The 22,062-nt window shown below is 38.4% G+C and overlaps 1 protein-coding gene across 3 annotated transcripts in view; it reads left to right on the top strand.

The window, feature by feature from the left end:
* Window positions 1-18,169, top strand: part of Ire1 (serine/threonine-protein kinase/endoribonuclease Ire1) — a 59,850-nt gene extending 41,681 nt beyond the window's left edge. For 2 of the 3 annotated variants that reach the window (XM_025300007.1, XM_025300008.1), the window contains exons 11-14: window positions 3,693-3,989; window positions 16,800-16,972; window positions 17,230-17,421; window positions 17,602-18,168. In XM_025300007.1, the coding sequence (XP_025155792.1) occupies window positions 3,693-3,989; window positions 16,800-16,972; window positions 17,230-17,421; window positions 17,602-17,964 (1,025 nt within the window). In that variant the 3' untranslated portion in view covers window positions 17,965-18,168. Of the gene's footprint in view, window positions 1-3,692; window positions 3,990-16,799; window positions 16,973-17,229; window positions 17,422-17,601 lie in introns of all 3 variants that reach the window. The other variant, XM_025300009.1, reaches the window with a different exon arrangement.
* Window positions 18,170-22,062: the final 3,893 nt, after the last annotated feature.

Below are 22,062 nucleotides of genomic sequence, written 5' to 3' on the forward strand. Positions count from 1 at the left end.
TCACACACACACACACGCACACACACACACACACACACACAGACACACACACACACACACACACAGAGACACACACACAGACACACATACACACACAGACACAGACACACACGCAGCACACATACACACAGACACACACAACACACGCACACACACACACACACACACACACACACACACACACACACACACACACAGACACACACACACAGAGACACACACACAGACACACATACACACACAGACACAGCACAACACACACACACACACACACACACACACACACACACAGAGAGAGAGAGACACAGACACACACACACACACACACACAGACACACACACACACACACACACACACACACACACACACACACAGACACACACACACACACACACACACACACACACACACAGAGAGACACACACATACAGAGACACACACACACACACAGACACAGACGCATACACAGACACAGAGACACACACACACACAGACACACACAGCACACATACACACACAGACACACACACACACACACATTTTCAAATTTTAACATAAAAATGGCGATAACTCGAAAACAACGCATTTTTGGACCTATGTTTGTATCAACTTTTTTTCTTGTTTGTGGTTCCCCATTCATCTCTCGAGCGATTGACCTCGACTTACGAAACACCGTGTATAATAGCGCTTTGATTTTTGTTAACTTCCTAACTTTTGGAAATTTCAAAATCATCAAATTAACAAAAATAGAGCATTATTGTCACAATATATTTTTTACTTACTTAATACTAATTATATTTGGATTTGCAACATGTCAACAGTATACCTATAAATTATAATAAAGCTTATAAAAGATGCCAGCGGCAGCCAGTAGTTTTCGACATTATACGCCGGCGGCAAGGGCCAATTTTTTTCGTGAAACGTGCGGTCATCGAAGTGTTAAGATTTTTTTGGGAAGATGGTGCGAAGGGAGTCTCTCCCCCGTTTATATGTTCTATTTAACATTTTTTAATGTACATTCGAGATTTAATGTATGTTCGAGATATATTATACTGAATATATGAGAAGTTGCATTTCATTTTTTTCCTCTTTTGACCATGGATAATTTTAAAATAGTTGTTCATACAACAAAATATAAGCGAATCACGTTATAGTTACATAAAGATTCTAATAGTTGATCTTGATTGTACGAGGGTTGCCTTTTATATTTCGGGAATAGGGAACAAAAAAAGGAAATTAATCATCGTACATGGGTTTATTGTTTTTCAAAATATTCTCCATGAAGATCCATACACTTTTGCATGCGCTTGAACCAATTTTCGAAGCACTTTTTTCACTCCGATTGAGGTACCTCCAAAACATGCATTTTGAACGCATCAATCGCTTCTTCAGGCGTCGAAAAACGTTGACCTCGTAATTTATTTTTGATTTGCGGGAATAAGAAGAAGTCATTGGGTGCCAAATCAGGGCTGTACGGCGGATGACCCATCAATTCGACTTTTTCAGTTCTCAAAAAGTCTCTTGTTTGAGCCGATGTGTGAGAGCTCGCATTGTCCTGGTGGAGAATGATGCGTCTTCGGCGGTTGGTTTCCCTTATTTTTCCGAAGACTTCTGACAAACAAATGGTTGTGTACCATTCAGAATTGACCGTCCGACATTGCACTAATGGTACAGTTGTCACATGTCCGGTTTTTCCGAAAAAACAGACGACCATTTGCTTCGAAGTGCTTCGTGTGCGAACAACTTTTGTTGGATTTGGCTCATCTTGAAAGACCCATACAGTCGATTGCTGTTAACTTTCGGGCTCATACGCATAGATTCATGATTCGTCACCTGTTACGATATCATAGACGTGTTTTGAAGCACCGCAATCGTATTTCTTGAGCATTTCTTTCGACCAATCGACACGAGCCTTTTTTTGAGCGATTGTTAAATTATGTGGGATCCAACGCGAACACATTTTTTTGACAGCCAAATGTTCATGCAATATTGAATGTATGCTGGTCCCACTAATGCCCAAGGATGCCTCAATCTCACGATAAGTCACATGACGATTTTGCAATATCAGTTCACGCACAGCATCAATGTTTTCTGGAACAACAACTGATTTTGGACGACCTTCACGAAATTCATCACTAAGCGAACTACGGCCACGATTGAATTCCGTACACCATCGATATATAGTGGTTTTTGATGGTGCTTCATCGCCAAAAGTCGAATTTAGTTCATCGATGCACTGTTGTTGAGATAATCCACGTCGAAAGTTGTAAAAAATAATCGCACGGAAATGTTCACGACTTAATTCCATTTCTTGGCCGACATCAATTTTTCATGTCACTGTAAACAACACAAATGGCGCATGGACATCAAAACGTTCTGAGTAAGTATGCTGACAAAAAGTCGAACTTTACGTTAGGGACGTCGATTGTCAGATGGTAGCACCTGGATCGTCCATTCCCGAAATATAAAAGGCAACCCTCGTATGTTGTATAATAAATGCGGAAACTCGTGAAAACATCTTAACCACTTTAAAGTTCAAGATATATGAAATATACAAGCAACATTTACGTTATTTATAAACAGAACGTATCTTTAAGAATGCGAAGCCTCTTCTCTGCTCACATATGTGTAAAGTTTACCGTATCTAAATGTACACAGTGTCGAAAACGCTCGATTAATGGAACTTATTTCGTTAATGACATTTTCACAAACGAGCGGCGGCTAAAATCCTCTATTACTTAGAACAGTGCCCGGAATTACTTGCACGATCGGGCCGATTTCTGAGAGCTACGCCTCCTTACTTCCCCTTACCGCTCCAGCCCGCACGGCGGACCTAGAAACTGACAGTCGCGAGGCGCTGTCTCAGGCACGTCGCATGAGACAGTCACATGAGATGCTTTACAGTTTAACATAGCTGAAACAAATTTATTTATTAAAACAACTCCATAGGCATTTTTTATAGTTTACTAATATAATATAGTCTTAATATTAATATAAATATATGTTAATAGAAATATCAATATAAGTAATATTCTTAATATAACTATAATATACAGTGTATATTATATATTATATATTATATATTAAGAATATTACTTATATTAATATTTCTATTAATATATATTTATATTAATATTAAGACTATATTATATTAGTAAACTATAAAAAATGCCTATGGAGTTGTTTTAATAAATAAATTTGTTTCAGCTATGTTAAACTGTGAAGTATCTCATGTGACTGTCTCATGCGACGTGCCTGAGACAACGCCTCGCGACTGTCAGTTTCTAGGTCCGCCGTGCGGGCTGGAGCGGTAAGGGGAAGTAAGGAGGCGTAGCTCTCAGAAATCGGCCCGATCGTGCAAGTAATTCCGGGCACTGACTTAGAATGATGTCATTGACAACATATGTTAAGGTCAGTGTCATTCCAGCCTCCCCTGAACAGTTTTTTAAGAAAACGCTTTCTACATGTACTTTTTCGCATATTTACAAATCTTATTTTTGGAATAGTAGTCTTATTAGAAAGTTATATTTTTGTTCTACCTTTGTTTTATTTTCGTGTGCTATCATTAATTAAATTAGAAAAAAATAGACAATTTAAAAATTTTAACTCGGGGACATGTAATTATTTAATATCTTTCTTGTTTTTATATTTTTAAGAAATTAATTTATAAAAGTTTATTATTTTTGTGCAGTCCACAGAGATATTAAACCTCACAATGTGCTTCTTTCCGTTCCTGGACCACGAGGTGAAGTGCGTGCAATGATATCAGATTTCGGCTTGTGCAAAAAACTTCAGTTAGGTCGCGTATCATTTTCGCGAAGATCTGGTATTACTGGAACAGACGGCTGGATAGCACCGGAGATACTTAATGGAGAGAGGACAACATGTGCAGTTGATATTTTTTCGCTTGGTTGTGTTTTTTATTATGTTTTCTCTAGTGGCAAGCATCCCTTCGGCGATCCTTTACGAAGGCAAGCCAACATCCTCTGTAAGTAGTGATTTAAGTTAAATTCATTATTAATAAGTTTTAATATTTAACTGTTTTATTATTTATTTTATTATTTTACATATTGACCATTTAATGTATTTCATACATAAAACTTATATACTAAATTTATACATATTGGATTATCACTATAAAGCAAAAGAGTATGTCGAAAACTGAGCAAAAATAAAACTAGAAATTAATTATTTCATTTCATTCTTCTCGTTAAGATTCTAACAATAATAATATGTAGGGTCAATTCGATGGTTATAACGGTCAAAGTAGCCAACCAAATTAAGTCAAACAATTCTAAGGTGATCGTTGGAATAGTGGGTAACCATGGGTCAGCAATCCACGGATTTCTGATTAGTAAGCCACAACAATTTACCTTTACGTTTTATGAAAATCTTGTGACGAAACTGCGGTCTTTCTTGATAAGCATTACTTCTTATTCAACGTTCAATTAAAATAAAAAAAATTTACTGGGTTTAAAAGAATCTTATTGCAAAATAAATCGAACGATAGAACTTTAATATGGGCAGAGAATGAGAACCTAAGAAGAAAAAATTGAGATGTGCCCGAAGTAAATTCTGAAAAGACATGAAAACGAACATATTTCTGAGATTATCAATACAAAACAGAGATTATCAGGACACAAAAGAACTGAGAGAGAGAGAGAGAGAGAGAGAGAGAGAGAGAGAGAGAGAGAGAGAGAGAGAGAGAGAGAGAGAGAGAGAGAGAGAGAGAGAGAGAGAGAGAGGAGAGAGGAGAGAGGAGAGGAGAGGAGAGGAGAGGAGAGGACGACATGAAAACTACAGTCTGTCCCAGATACGATGAGACTGGTTCCATCAAAGTTCTTAGCGCAACGACATCTACGAGGGTGGTCCGATAAGTACTTAGCCTACAAAAGAAAAAGGAAAATTTTGGAAAAGTGGCGATTTATTTCCTAACATAGTCTCCTTTTAGCTCGATACACTTGACCCAGCGATGCTCCAACTTCTTTAACCCGTCTGAAAAATACGTTTTCTCGAGGTCTGCAAAGTAGGCCTCCGTGGCGGCGATGACCTCCTCATTCGACTCAAATTTCTGCCCGGCGAGTGACTTTTTCAAGTTTGGAAACAAAAAGAAGTCGCACGGGGCCAAATCTGGAGAATACAGTGGATGGGGCAGCAGTTCGTAGCCCAATTCGACCAATTTGACCGTGGCGAGGGCGGAGGTGCGCCGGTGCGTTGTCATGGTGGAAGAGCACTTTTTTCTTCGCCAAATGGGGCAGTTTTTTCTGCAATTCGGCGTCGAATCGGCCCAATAATTCGGCATAGTACAGCCCTGTGACCGTTTTGCCCTTCTCCAGGTAGTCGATGTAGATCACACCTTGTAAATCCCAGAAAACGGTGGCCATCACCTTTCCGGCCGATAGAACAGTCTTCGCCTTCTTCGGAGCACGTTCGCCGGGTGAAGTCCACTGTTTCGACTGTTCCTTGGTCTCTGGTGTGTACCAGTGGATCCATGTTTCGTCGACGGTCACGAAACGACGCAGAAACTCCTTCGGATTGCGCTTAAACAGTGTCAAACACTGCTCTGAAGTGGTCTCACGGTTGCGCTTGTTGTCCGGAGTGAGCAAACGCGGCACCCATCGCGCCGACAGCTTTCTCATGCCCAAAATTTCATGCAGGATATGACCCATGCGGTCTTTTGAGATGCCTACTGTCTCAGCTATCTCGCGCACCTTCAATCGGCGGTCTGCCAATACAAGATCGTGGATTTTTGTCATGTTATCCTCCGTGGTAGCCGTTTTCGGGGCACCTGGGCGTGGCTCATCAAAAACCGACGTGCGACCACGTTGAAACTCGTTAAACCAATTTTTGACGGTCGCCATCGAAGGAGAAGAGTCACCGTACACAGCATCCAAGAGCTCTTTGATTTCGCTGCGCGATTTCCCTTCCAAAAATAAGAATCGAATCACCGACCGATATTGCTCTTTTTCCATTTTTCTAAAATCCGCGGACACGCTCGCTTCCACACGCGGTCAAAACAAAACTACGAGTCCGATTCGGCTGAAATTTCGACAGTAGCCGTCTACGAGAATGTACTACACGATAGTAAATTTCTCTTGCGATAGTGGCGCCATCGGGCGGTGAGGCTAAGTACTTATCGGACCGCCCTCGTATGAGTGAATGATGGTAGGTGAATGTTCTACCCTTCATCTACTTAACCTCAAAATTTGAGCGAATTCGGTTGATATTTCACTGTGGTTTGACATTTTATGTAAAGTCACTTTGTGTACGTCGGTCGAAAAACCAACATGGAACAAAGAGCGAATATTAAATTCTGTTTTAAATTGGATAAATGTGGTGCAGAAACGTACGAAACGCTAAAAAATGTATACGGGGATGAATGCATGTCCCGTGCACAGGTTTTCCGTTGGTTTGGCCGATTCCGTGACGGTCGTGAGGACCTTGCAGACGATGACCGAGCACCGCCGCCAAAAACCACTCGCAATGAAGAAAACATCGAGAAAGTCAAAGAAATTCTTCGAAGCGACCGCTGTGTGTCTGCGAGACTCATCGAAGAGGAAACTGGGATACCGAAAAGCACAGTCTATCGAATTTTGACCGAAGATTTGGGCAAACGGAAGGTCTGTGCGCGCTTCGTGCCACACACTCTGACAGACGACCAAAAAGATTGGAGAGTTCAGCATTGCAAAGACATGTTAAAAATGTCCCGAAGGAATCCGGCAAGCATGTCAGCCATTGTAACTGGTGATGAAACGTGGTGTTTTCAATACGAGCCAAAAATAAAACGTCAGAGTGCGGCATGGAAGTCACCAGAAGAGCCAAAAGAGAAAAAATTACGTTTTCAGAAGAGCAAAATCAAGACAATGCTGACCATTTTCTTCGATTCAAAAGGAATTGTTCACAGTGAATTCGTCCCAGAAGGTGAACGCAGAATATTATCTGGGAGTTCTACAACGATTGTGGGTCAGAATTCGACGAGTTCGACCGGAATATCGAGAGCCAGGCAGTTGGTTTTTGTTGTACGATAATGCACCATCGCACAAAGCCATCATGGTACGTGAATTCTTGACCAAAAAAGGCATCATTGTTATCGATCATCCACCGTATTCACCTGATTTGGCTCCGTGCGACTTCTGGCTATTTCCCAAACTGAAATTGGCGATGAAAGGAAATCGTTTCGATACTATCCTGGTCATCTAAAAGACTTCGACTGCCATACTAAAGGCCATTCCAGCCGATGAGTATAAAAAATGTTTCGAAAAATTTGTTGAACGTTTCCAGCGCTGTATTGACTCAGAAGGAGACTATTTTGAATAAACAAGAACAAAAAATCAAAATAATAAACGCTTTGTATTTTTTTTAGACCAGTCTCATTGGATCTGGCACAGACTGTGTATATCAATATAAAGTTGATGAGCAACAACAAAAGTCTCCTTTATTCTTGTCTTTATTGTCATTGATTATTTTTGACAAACTCAGGACAATGAATATTTACGATGTGTTTCAACAATTGGGGTGACTGCATATTGGCCATTTGAATTGTAAAAATAAAATAAAACGTTATATAATAAATAAAAAGATAAAAAATAAATGTTGGCCGCATCGATACCGATTACATATTGTTGACTGATTGATGGTAATCCATTGCACCACTGATCACCTTAAAATGACCTAACTTCGCTTTTGACCGTTTTGACTTTATATATTATATATTGTTGGTCTCGATAAGGAAAATGGAATGAAACTATTAATTCTCGGTTCCATTTTTGCAATTTTCAATATATTTCTTTATAACTATATATAGGGTAGCCCATGTCAAGTGTTACAAGTCCATAACTTTAAAAATATTTATAAAATCAAAAAATTGTTCATAAGGAAGTTTCATTCGAGAGGCCTCTCTAACTACATAAATGTAAACTTGCCCCCGCTTCCCTTTTAAGCGGGTAACTTTGGAGCTGATTTTCGTGCTATCAAGTTCGAAAACCACGGCTCGTTTTGACGTGAAAGTTAATATGTTGCTAATTCTGGGAGAATGTGAGAAAAATTATCGACGTGCAGCGCAACTATTTTTATAACTCAAAACTAACTAAATGTCTGATGATCTGTATTTGTCTGTGATCTGTATTTGCGTTTCCCGATAAATGTATTTATTTATGTTTCTTTTGGTTAACATCAAGTAAATACTCTAAGGTCTTTTTTGTTTTTGTTATATCGCAACTTTGTGTTAATGGAGTTCAATCATAAATAAAATTGCTAAAGGTTTAAATGCTTATAACTTTTAATAGAATCATTTTCCAAACAAATGTTTCAGATAAAATTTACTTGTTTTTTCCCGTAGAATCCAAATATGCAACATTTTATAGGAGGTTCCATTTAAAATTATGAAGTTACCCCCGTCCCCTCTTAAAGGAGAAGCGGGGGCGACTTTACGTTTATGTATTGAATTGGCAAATAAGTTCGTTCGGTTTTTTAAAGTAGAATAAAACACAATTTTTTGATACACAAGATAAATTTTAATCAATTATATATTAGCCATCTTTATCGATGACCTCTGGCCATTTTTCCACCAACTCCATTATGCCGCGTTCATAAAACGTGTGGGACTTATCGGCGAAAAACCAATCCAGATGGTTTTTAACGGCCTCTTCATCATTGAAGGTTTTCCCGTTCATAGAGTTCTGCAGCGACCGGAATAAATGATAATCGGAAGGGGCAAGATCCGGGCAAGAGATAAATACGGAGGATGAGGCAAAACATCCCAGCCAAGCTGAAGCAATTTGTTCCGAGTAATCAATGACGTATGAGGTCTGGCATTGTCATGGTGGAAGACGACACCCTTGCGATTTGCCAATTCTGGACGTTTTGTGCAGATTGCTTGGTTCAATTTCATCAATTGCGAACAGAATACAGTTGAATCAATTGTTTTGTCTGATGGTTCGTAATAGATGACACCCTTGAAATTTCACCATACGGAGAGCATTATTTTCTTCGGATGCAATCCCGCCTTCGAGATTGTTTGCGGTGGCTCGCTGCTGTGCCCCCATAATTTTTTACGCGTTACATTATCGTAGATGACCTATTTTTCGTCACCTGTCACCATTCGTTTAAAAAATGGGTCGTTTTCTTAGTGTTTCCGAAGCGAATCGCAGATGGATATGCGTGTGGTCAAGTTAGCCTCGGTTAATTGATGCGGCATTAAGCCAAACATTAAGCCGAGAAACGTATCCCAGCTGGTGCAAATGCTTTTCTACGCTTATGTGGGATATATTCAATGTCGTAGCAATCTCGTATTGATTGGGATGGATTTACTTCAATTATAGCCTTAATGTCACTTGAATTAATCTTGGTCGGGCGACCGGAGCGGGGCGCATCATTGACGTCGAAATCTCCTGAACGGAAATTGGCACACCACTTTTGGCATACGCGTTCTGTTAAGGCATCATCTCCATACACACAGCATATCTTTTTATGAGCATTCGCAGCTCGTTTGCCTTTTTAAAAATAATAGAGCAAAATGTAACGATAATGCACGTTATTTATTTCCATGTTCACAGCTACGCAGCACACACAATACTGATGTTAGTCAAACCAAATACAGCACAACATAAACAGTGAAACATAATTTTTCAAATGTATATTCGATTTGGACAATAGCGCTGAGAAAAGAAAAGCGAATTCGCATGAAACTTACACTGAAACAAAAACCGAACGAACTTATTTGCCAACCCAATAGTTAGAGAGGCTTCTTGAATACATGAAACTTCTTTATAAACAAGTTTTTGATTTGATAAATATTTTTAAAGTTATGGACTTGTAACACTTTATGTGGGCTACCCTGTATGAGGGGTGAGATTTAGTTTTAAGGGTTTTATAAGGCATGGCATTAATATCAGTTTTGTCGAAGACATTCCAATCACAGTTATTGTTTCTTAATACTTTAATATTAATCTATGATATTTAGTCATTTACTATTGGGTGAGTGCAAAAGTTCGTGCGGAGTTTCAATAGATGGAGTTATAAGCGTCGTAAAGTGTTGTCATTAATACTTCCATCTACATATTATATAACGTTGGAAAGGTGACGTCTTCAGCTGTTATTAAAAAAAAAATCATTTGTTTTCATACAAACTGCTTCGAGAAATATCACTTTAAAAATGAGTATCGATAAGGTGCATTTACGGCATGTTATGCTTTACGAGTTTCGGAAGGGAATAAACGTTGCCGCAGCCGTAAAAAACATTCAGGATGTTTATCAGGATGAAGCACCAGCTAAACGAACTGTGGAAAAATGGTTTGCTAAATTTCGGCGCGGAGAATTTAACCTTGAAGACGAGCCACGCTCTGGTCGACCTTCTGACATTGATGACGATGTTTTGCGTACTTTAGTGCTCAATAATCCGCGAATTTCAACAGAAGAAGTTGCTACAGCACTAAACGTTGACCGATCAACCGCTTTTCGGCGTTTAAAAAAGATGGGATTCGATTTGAAGCTCGATATATGGGTGCCCCATTTGCTGACCGAGAAGAACAAAATCAAGCGAATTTCTGCAGCCGTTTCTTTACTCGGGCGGCTCAATAACGAGTCGTTTTTGGATCGACTAGTGACGGGCGATGAGAAATGGGTCCTCTACAACAATGTTCAGCGCAAACGGACATGGAAACAATCAGGTGAGCATGGTGACGCAATGCCAAAGGCCAGTTTGCACCCGATGAAGGTGATGCTCTCTGTTTGGTGGGATTGCAAGGGCATAATCTATTTCGAGCTTCTTCCCGCTGGCGAAACGATTGATTCGGACAAGTACTGTCGCCAACCAATCTGAATCGAGAAATAAAAGAGAAACGTCCGATTTTGTCAAATCGCAAGGGAGTCGTCTTTCATCACGACAACGCCAGACCACACGTTTCGAAAAAGACGCTGCGCAAACTGAAGAGCCTGAAATGGAATGTCTTAACGCATCCACCGTATTCTTCTGATATTGCACCATCTGACTATCACTTGTTCCGGTCATTGCAAAATTATTTAAATGGAAAAAACTTTGACTCTTTGGAGGCCTTAAAAAACGGCGTCTCTTCGTTCTTCGAATCTAAACCGCGCAGTTTTTATGATCGAGGCATCCGTATGCTGCCAGAACGTTGGGAAAAGATTATAGAAAACGATGGAGAATATATCATTGATTGAATAAAGATTTTTGTTTGCCTAATCACTGTGTGACTTTTACTCACAAACTCCGCACGAACTTTTGCACTCACCCAATAACAATAGAGTAAAAATCATATTAATACTGTTCCGTACGGCTCGGGCTGCCGTGCGGAAAGTCGGCTAGCGGATCGGCGCTGCGGGGCGGGCGGCCTAGCTCCGCGTTCCCGCGCGGGGCGTTCTCGCAAATCGCGAGGGACGCTGGTTTCTTGCGAGCGAGCGCACGAGATTTTCGCCGACACCCCGCGCCTGACTAGTAGCTCCGATCGCGGCCGCTATGCGGCGCAGCCCGCGATTCCACTGCCCGCATGCAAGATTCGGCCGCCTGGCTATATAACCGGGCGCACCGTGCCTTGCCAAGCCTTGTCTTTTGTCTCATCTTTTGTTTGGCCATTCTCAGAGGTAATCTCTGCTGCTACTTACCACGTCTGTAAATATAAAACCGGAATTTGCCCATAGATGGCCCGAGCTGTCAGTGTAGTTACCGTCAAACCGCGGCATGGCGCCATTTCCATTTGTTGACATCTGACAAAGATTTTCAACTCACAACAATACAAGTTTCATACAACAGCATAGTTTGTAATAGCGTTGAACATGTCGAATTTTGTGCCTGGAACCTACGATTTGCGGACAGCATTGATTTTCTGTTACCATTTGAAGAAAACTGCTGCAGAATCGCATCGAATGCTTGTCGAAGCTTACGGTGAGCATGCTTTTGGTAAATCACAGTGCTTTGAGTGGTTTAAAAAATTCAAACGTGGCGATTTTGACGTGAGAAACGAAGAACGTGGAAGACCACCGAAAAAGTTTGAAGACAGCGAATTGCAAGCATTGTTGGATGAGGATGACACGCTCAAACACAACAACTCGCGGATTAATTAAATGTGACACGAGAAGCTGTCTCCATACGTTTGAAAACCATGGGAAAGATCTAGAAGATGGGAAAATGGGTTCCACATGAACTGAATGAAAGACAGCAGGAAAACCGAAAAACCACTTGCGAAATGCTGCTCGTCAGGTACAAAAGAAAGTCATTTCTCCATCGAATTGTGACTGGCGATGAAAAGTGGATATATTTTGAGAATCTTAAGCGCAAAAGATCACGGGTAACTCCAGGCGAACCATCGACATCGACTGCAAGACCAAATCGTTATGGACGGAAGATAATGCTCTGTGTTTGTGGTGGGATCAGAAGGGTGTGATCTATTATGAGCTGCTAAAACCTGGCGAAACTGTTCATACTGAACGCTGCCGACAACAAATGATCGATTTGAATCAAGCTTTGTGTGAAAAACGACCAGAATATCAAAAAAGGCAATACAAAGTGATTTTGCTTCATGATAATGCACCATCACACACAGCAAAACTGGTGAAGGAAACGATTGAGGCGTTTAGTTGGGAAATACTTTCGCATGCGGCTTACTCACCAGACTTGGCTCCGTCCGATTACTACTTATTTGCATCGATGGGACACGCACTTGCCGAGCAGCGCTTCACTTCTTACGAAAATATACGAAAATGGCTCGATGACTGGTTTACCTTAAAAGAACAACGGTTTTTTTGGCGTGACATTCACAAATTGTCAGACAGGTGGGAAAAGTGTATAGCTAGCGATGGGCAATACTTTGAATAAAATATTTTTTATCATTTTCATATAATAAACGTGTATTTTCTGTACAAAAATTCCGGTTTCATATTTACATACCTGGTAGTGCGAACTGTTCGCACTAGTGATTACCGATGCGCTTCTAGGCCTTCTTAAAACGGTCGTGTCTCTCATTCCGGATTCGAACCACTGCTCTATACACTCTGCTGAGTTGAAGGCGGCATCAATATACCCTGCTGGGTTGAGGCTAATAGTTCGAATCTCGTATTCTGATCTTGTGCTCACGCATAGTTGCTAGATGCAATATATTGTGACGTTACAGCGCATGCGTGAGATGACGTAGGAGCTCTACGAAAGTATATGCCAATGACGGCAATAAAACACATCGCAGGGTCCATGGAGGGACCCACGCTATCCGATCAGCTGTCTTCCCGCATAGTTTTCCCGCGTTTCTTGCGCGAGTACCTTATCTCAGGTTATGTTGTCCAGTGGATACTAAATACAGTTACGTTATATTAACATTATAATTTCTCATTCGACCATGTCACTGTTACATAATACTTGTATTATGTAACAAGTTTATGCGCAAGTCCAAGCAACGTAGGTTGCTTGGACTTGCGCATTCTTTCGAGGTTCTGGCCAGCCTTACGACATAACTCAGACGTCGGCCGGGACGATTGGTCGGTCGTTCAATTGCTCGAACGACATAGTTGCAGGTGGATATCGCTCTGCAATTCGAAATTCACCAACCAGTTCTCCGGAGCTATTATATGTTCGGTCGCTTTCCGAACAAATATTATCTTAAAAATGGAGCTTCCTAAAAAATATTATCGACATACGTTGCTTTTGTTTTTTAATCAGAAGAACAGGGCAATTAAAAGTCATAAAATTCTGATAGAAACTTATGATGCTGTTGTTCCATTAATTAAGACATGTGAATATTGGTTTAGCCGATTCAAAAGTGGTGATTTTAATGTTAACGACAAAGATCGCTCGGGACAACCAAAAAAGCTTGAAAATGCAGATTTGCAAACATTATTGGACGAAAATCCAGCACAATCCATTTCAGAACTTGTCATAGCATGAAATGTTGATCCTACAGTTATTAAACGTTTACATGACATGGGAAATATTTACAAAAAAAGAAAATAGGTTCCACATCAATTACCGGAAAATGTCATTGCGAACAGGTTGAACATTTGCATTTTGTTGATCACCAGACAAAAAATAAAGAGTTTAATCGAATATCGAATTGTTACTGGAGATGAAAAATGGATCTATTTCGATAATTCCAAATGAAAAAATCATAGGTTGATCCAGACCAACCAGCAACATCCACTTCAAGGCGCAATATTCACAGTTCAGAGATATTGCTATGTATTTGGGATCAAAAAGGTATTGTGTACTATAAACTGTTAAATTCGAATGAAACTGTCACCGCTGATCGTTATCGATAACAATTATACAAATTAAAGAGATCATTGGACTAAAAACTATTACCAATTGCGAATAAATGCAAAGTGATCCCTCTTCACGACAATGTTCCACCTCATATTGCATTATCAGTGAAGCAAACACTATTAGAGCTGGAATGGGAAGTCTTACCACACTTTGCGTATTTTCCAGACATTGCTCTATCCGATTATCATTTGTTTCAATCGATGCAACATGCTCTAGAGGATACACACTTTCATAACTTGGAAGAAATGCGAAAATTTGTTGAAAATTGAATCAACTCTAAGAAGAATCTTTTTATCGTTGCAGACTCCATTTCTTGCCAGAAAGAAATGAAAAAAAAATGTAGAAAACGAAAGAAAATATTTTGATCAAAGTTTTCGTTCATTATGTTGTTTAAGTAAATCAGTTTTTGAAAACCAAATCACACTCCTAATATTATATAATTGTTAATATAATCAATATTATGTAATATTATATAATTATATAATATTATATATTGACAGTATTGGCCATAATAAAGTACGTACCTCGGATATTTTATATTTACGTAAATAACTCGGCAATCTTGACAAATAGAAAATAAATGTATTCGGAGACAAAAAAGGTTTCATAATCTACTTCTAAGTTTTAAGTGAAAAAATTTCAAAAATATTAAAAATTCTTCGATAGTCAAGTCTGTTACATTTACTAGGTGCGCAACTAAGTTTCCGGGTTTTTTTGATCAATGAAAAATGGAAAATTTCAAGAGAAATACAAAACATGTTTTATTCAAAATATCATCCCTCGCTAGCTACACATTTTTGCCATCTCTCTGGCAATACATGAATACCGCGACGATAAAAGGACGCGTCTTTGGACCGAAACCATTCATCCAACCAATTTTGCACTTCTTCGAAATTGGCCAAGTGTTGCCCAGCCAAGCCATGCGCCATCGACCGGAACAAGTGATAGTCGGAAGGGGCCAGGTCTGGCGAATACGGCGGGTGCGGTAGCAGATCCCATTTCAGTGTTTTGATGGTGTCCTGAACGATGGAAGTGCGATGGCACGGAGCGTTGTCGTGCTGCAATATCACGTTCATCTCGTTCGTGTCTCGTGTCCCATTCTGGCTGTTTTTCGAGCAATGCATGGTTCAAATTGATCAGTTGTTATCGGTAGCGATGCCCATTGACAATTTCGCCCGATTTCAGCAGCTCATAGTACATGATTCCTTTCTGGTCCCACCAAACGCAGAGCATTGTTTTCTTTCCGAAGCGATTTGGCCGTGCCGTCGATGTTGATGCTTCGCCAGGTGAAAGCCACGAGTTTTTGCGTTTGGGATTCTCGAAATATATCCACTTCTCATCGCCAGTTACAATTCAATGCAGGAAACTTTTTCATGCCGCAAAAGCAAAATTTCGGAAGTGGCTCTTCGATTTTCCATTTGTCTCTCAGTTAACTCATGCGGCACCCATTTTCATTCCTTTTGAATTTTCCCATGGTATGTAAACGTTTGGAAGTACCTTGGCGAGTCATGTTTAACATCAGAACTTCATGATATCACCTAAGGGCCTTTTTCGTTGTCGGGCTGCTCCTCCGCTCCTCCACCCAGGCCTCCTCGTCCCGATTTCCTTTCTCCGCTGCTCCCGCTGGTCGGAAGCCACCCGCGGCGAGACGGACACACAAACTATCGGGACGCGGGAGTACCCAAGAAGAGAAAAAAACTCGCATGTTTACACACGCGGTTTCTCGCAAAAGAGAACGTTCACCGCTAAATTTGATCAAAAGCGCGCAGCTCGCCTCGCGGTCGCGAGCGAGCACGGCACCCCATCGATCCTCTCGGAGGGCTTTTGCCTTTTGTGACGGGTGACTTAAAATCACAACATCACAAACTACTATTTCTTTCCGTAATTTGAGGATCAAACTGCTGAATTAGCCAGTGCAATCGCTATAAATATAGTTTAAATAAACTCAATTGAAAATGAGCATTTATAATGCAGTTTAAACCAGTTGACAAAAGCGATATAACAAACAAGATCAAGTTTTCGTAGCCTTGGAAGAAGTGTGAGAAAACGTCGATCAGTAATACATTTAAGATCTGGTTAAGAATAAGTCTCGATATTTGCAAGTAATCATATAAGTAAAAAGCGGCCATACGAAATACTACTTTTAAATTTTATGTTTAATTCGCTCCTAGTTATCTGTGTACTCTATTTTGTTCAACATAAACATGATAATAAATGTAATAAATTTGGCTATTAAAGGATTTTTAATGTTTTTTGGAATATTTTTATTTAAAACTTAAAAGTATAAATATATATTTTTTTAAATATTTTTATATTTTAAAATATTTTTATTTAAAACTTAAAAACTTAAAACTAAGAAATCTTTTGTTTTGTCTGGATATATCATTATTCTATCTCTCAAGACTACCAAATTATTCATGCAAACGTGAAAATGTTTGAGATGTATATTTTATTTTGTCCGATATTCAAATATATAGAATAAAATACATTTAAAAAAATGATCATCTAATCGTATAGTTTATTCTATCTTTATAGGTGGTGAAAGTAATCTGGTAGCACTACAAAATATATCTGCAAGTGATAGAGAATTAGCAGTACTACTCATCAAGATGATGATTTGCAACAATCCTTCTGATAGGCCACCAGCTTTGGCGATTTATAATTATCCTATTTTTTGGAATTCGTTAGAGATTCTGAGTTTCTTTCAGGTATATAAAATATTTTAATATTTTTGAGATCCATTTTTTATCCGCATTCGAAATAAAAAGGATGTACAATTTAAAATGTATTTATATTTTTCATAAAACTTCAATGTTAATGTGTGACAATAACGAAAAATTTACCATAATATTATTAAGAAAATTGAATATCACTGTCTCTTTATTATTTTTCTGGAAACCCTACTTCCTACTAAAGCCATTAATATAATTTCTAAGTTTCATTATTATTGTAATTTATGTGACAGGATGTTAGCGACCGAGTGGAAAAGGATCAATTGGACAGTCCAGCTTTAATAGCTTTAGAAACTTGCGGCAAGCGTGTAATAGAAAATGATTGGGTATCGTACATAGATGTAGAAGTTGCATCGGATCTACGAAAATACAGAAGTTATAGTGGCGATAGTATGAGGGACCTGCTCAGAGCTTTGCGAAACAAGGTCAGTGAAAATAAATAATGATAAAATCAAACAGCAAAATACAAATATTATACTATAAAATATTCGACTTTTGCTGATATTAAGAACCAAATGCAACAAATTATAGACATTTTCTTATTTCTTTGGTTTTAAGATATTTTCTATATTAACTTAGCGTTGCTATGTTTGGTATGTTTTTAGAAACATCATTATCGAGAATTAAGCCCGAAAGCACAAGAAAGTCTTGGCGAGATTCCAGGTCAGTTCACAGAATACTGGCTATCTCGATTTCCATATTTGTTATGTCATGTGTGGTGTGCAATGTACACTTTCCGAAATGAATCAAACCTTAAACGTTATTATCATTCACAATATACTTTCTTGTGCGGTTGTGAAGAACAACAAGAGACCATACGAATAACTCGAATGAAAAACGTACTATCGACATCAACCAAGAGAATTAATCCGAGCACCAATCCAACGAGATATCGCGGTCAAAGGAAAAAACAGGAAAGAAAAAAACAAGAAGAATCGACAATTTGCTTAAAGTCGTTAGCTAATTAAATTATTTTGTATAAAATAATTTCAACAGAGATAAAATCAAAATGAGATGAGAGAAGAACAGTATATTAACGCACGCGCGTACATCTAGACTGAAACAAAATCTGAGTTTATGATTAAATCTCCATTTAATTTTAATAAGATATCCAATAACATAAGGAATCGTTTTCGATTCTTTAAGTACGACAATATTTATTACATAGTTTTTCCTAAATATCTTTTTGATTTTTTAATTTTTAGATCGTATTTAAACATTTTAAATAGGCAAGAAATTTTAATTCGAGAATAATACTCGATCTTGTATCTAATTATCTGCTTTATTGGATTATTAATCATTAAGTTCTCAAAATTTCCTTATTCTGTAAATAAATTGAGCTATGAATGGGCATTATTTTATCTAAATGTGAGTTTGAACCAACAAACAATGCTGTTTAGATCAAAGAATATATCTGTGATCTTTCATTTATTTACTTGACTCATTCGTTCATTTACATATATAAATGCGTGCGTGTATATTACACATGTCCTATTTATTCCACATTGTAAATAATTAATTAGTAAAACCGAAGAATTCGGAAATTTTGACAATATCTAGAAATATATGAATATAATGTAAACTTATTTTCTTCAAAACAATCTTGCAGAAATTGAAAATCGGGAATATTTTGCAATTTCATCGAAGTATAACCAATTGTTTATATGTAATGCTTGTGAGGATAGTGCAATTTCATATATTATAATAAATTTGTTCTAATTCAAATTTAAAGGGACCATTTATAACAGATTATATATTTAATTTTATATTGATAATTATACAATTAGTTGCATAAGATAGTAATTGTAATTCATAAATATAAGGTATCAATAAACTGATGCTACCAGAACTCGGAAACAAGTAAATTAAATCAAATTAAACCTGATTAAAAAATTCTATTTTGCACTCATAAATTTTTTAATTATTAATTAAAATTGGGAAATAATCACACGTAATACAGTGTATGAACACTGCAGAAAAGGCTTGTACATCTCTTACTCACTATTTGCCAATTAACAGTTAGCAAGAAATAGGGTAACGTCGCAAGTGGTGAATGACATTGCATCAGTACCAACTTTGCAGAGCTCGATCCATTGTATTGCGCATATTCATTAATCTTATATAATTAATAACTTTCAAAGTTACTATTTACATAGTCATTTCAAAATATTAGGAGACCTTATTCAGTTTGACTCAATCTATCTACTTCCAAGTACTATAACATTAATTCATTAATCCTCAATACCTGGATACCCGAATACTATTTGCGTGCTCTCATTAAAAAATTTTCAATTTCCCGGCAAAATATGCCTTTTAGCCCGACTAAATCCTCATTATTTAGATTATTTTGCATCGATTTACGCACTGAACCATAATTTTTTTTTTTTAATTATTATCGAGAGTCAAAGTTGAACACGCTTGTTCAATACCCGAGATACTCGAGTACCCCGAGCTTATACATGAGCATTTCATACGAATTTTCTTCCTGCTTTTACTATTCGCGTCAGCGAAGCACTTTGTGAGTATATAATAGAATATAATAGATATATTATACAGGGTGTTCGGAATGTGATCATTAATATTTTGTGTACTGGTAGATTGGGTGTAGCCGAGGAGAAAAGTCATGTACCATAATGTCAAATTGGCAATAGTTATCGAGTTATTAATTGAAACATGTGAGCCAATGAGCGCGTAGAGAGCGCTGGGCGGCTGCCTCTTGTCGCTTGCGCTCGCTCGCTCGTCGTTCGCGCTCACTCGCTCCTCGTCGCACACGCACGCCTCTTGTCGCTTACGGTTGCCTCTCGCCGCGCGAGGTAAGCCATCTTCTTATACACAGAACTCATCCTGTCGCTTTCTCGTGCGCTCATTCGTTTACACATTTTAATTAATTACCGAATAAATATTGAAAAAATTGTAAAATAGCACAGGACTTTTTTAATTGTTTTAACGAGTTCTATCAGTACACAAAATATTAGTGATCACATTCCGGACACCCTGTATATATTAGGTCGTTAAATATGAAATGTCTGATTTCCTTAAGTACTAAGTTCAACAGTCAACTCCCCCTACATACCAGTAGGGAAGCGGGAGGAAAGGGGGCGAGGAGGGAGGGCGGGTGTCCTCTCTCTCCTAAACTAAACCGGAAGGCCAACCCGGTTGGGTAACCGGGGCACCGCGCTCATTATTCCCAATGGGAGGGGCGCGGTACATGGGCGTGGAGCTCCGTGACATTTCACCTTTACAGTTCTTGGTTTATTTTTTATGAAGGTATATCATCACTCTTTCAAACGCATGTTTTGGTTTGTGATTATTTTTCGAAATGTCTTTGTTGCAGCAATTTTTGTGTAACCATGGATAAGTAAAAATTCATGTTATTTTCGAATATAAGTTCCGTCGTGGAACCAATGCAACACAGACAATTCGAAATATCAACGAAGTGTTTGGTGAAGATATGGCTAATAAACGCCCAGTACGTTGATGGTTTGAGAAGTTTCGTTCTGGCGATTTTAATCTTGAAAATGAGCCACGTGGGCGACCCGAAACCAAGGTGGATAATGATGAGCTGAAAAGTGGAAGCTGTAGTGGAAGCGGATACATCTCAAACTACGCGTGAATTAGCAGAAAAGTTTAACGTTACTATTTCAACGATATTGGATCACTTGAAATAAATCGGCAAGGTAAAGAAGCTGGATAGATGGGTTCCGCATGAATTAAATGAGCGTCAAAGGAGAAATCGTCTCGAAGCTTGCCTTTCTTTACTATCACGACATAAAGGCGAACCATTTTTACATCGTATTATTACGTGTGACAAAGAATGGATTCTTTTCGACAATCGTAAGCGTTCGGCACAATGGTTGAATATAGATGAAGTGCCGAAACACAGTCCAAAACCGAATATTCACGAAAGAAAACTAATGGTGTCTGTTTGGTGGCCCAGCGCTGGTATTGTCCACTACAGCTTCATGAAACCTGGTCAATCGATTACAGCGGATGTCTATTGTAAACAACTGAACGAAGTGATGAGGATGCTTGCGATTAAGCAGCCGAGATTGGTTAATAGAGACAGGTCAATCCTCTTGCAAGACAACGCTCGATCACATGTAGCACAAACAATGTTGCCCAAATTACAACAGCTGGACTTGGAAACTCTCTGTCATATTCACCAGACCTTGCACTAACTGATTACCACTTCTTTTAGGCACTGGACCATTTCTTGCAAGGAAAAATATTCAATTCTCAACAAGCTGTGGAAAACGCCTTCCACGATTTCATCGTCACTCGCTCTTCAGGCTTCTTCGTTGCTGGCATGAATAAGCTACCATTAAGATGGCAGAACTGTGTCGATACTTTAGGCACATACTTTGATTAATTTTACTATTTCTGGTTTGAGATATAATAAACCAAATTTTTCATTCGAAATGGGACATTTTATACTTAATGACCTAATATACAGGGTGTTTCAGACCACCTGGGTTACCCGATTTTTTCGTAAACGCAACATTTTAAAGAAAAATGTTTCAGACAAAAATTGTAGGGCTTCCAAGGATCTATTTACTGATGCTACAAATTTGACCTTGGGATGACCTTGAAAAGCCCAGTCAAGATCAACATCTTAAACATTTTAAATGGAAACTCAATTTTTTATTACACCGTCTTTTTCCACTAATTAATTTGAACAACTTTTGTCTCAAATATTTCTTTATTTGCCTAATATTTTTGAGGTATTTAAGGATAACTTGGTAATTTTTTCAATATTTAACTTACGATATCTCGCTAACTGTTTGTCGGGATAAAAAATGGTATTAGACTTTTCTATTCTACTTGGTCTCAAGAATATATTGGTACAATAATATATTTTTTGTTAGTTTATCGATCTTTTGAAATCTCAAAATCATCAAATTAACAAAAGTCAGGGCGTTATTGTAACAATATATTCTTGAGACCAAGTAGAATAGAAAAGTTAGTACCATTTTTTTATCCCGACAAACAGTTAGCGAGATATCGTAAGTTAAATATTGAAAAAGTTATCAAATTATCCTTAAATATCTCAAGAAATATTAGGCAAG

The sequence above is a fragment of the Harpegnathos saltator genome, unplaced genomic scaffold, assembly GCF_003227715.2.
Source record: "Harpegnathos saltator strain DR-91 unplaced genomic scaffold, Hsal_v8.6 scaffold314, whole genome shotgun sequence".
Classification (NCBI taxonomy): domain Eukaryota; kingdom Metazoa; phylum Arthropoda; class Insecta; order Hymenoptera; family Formicidae; genus Harpegnathos; species Harpegnathos saltator.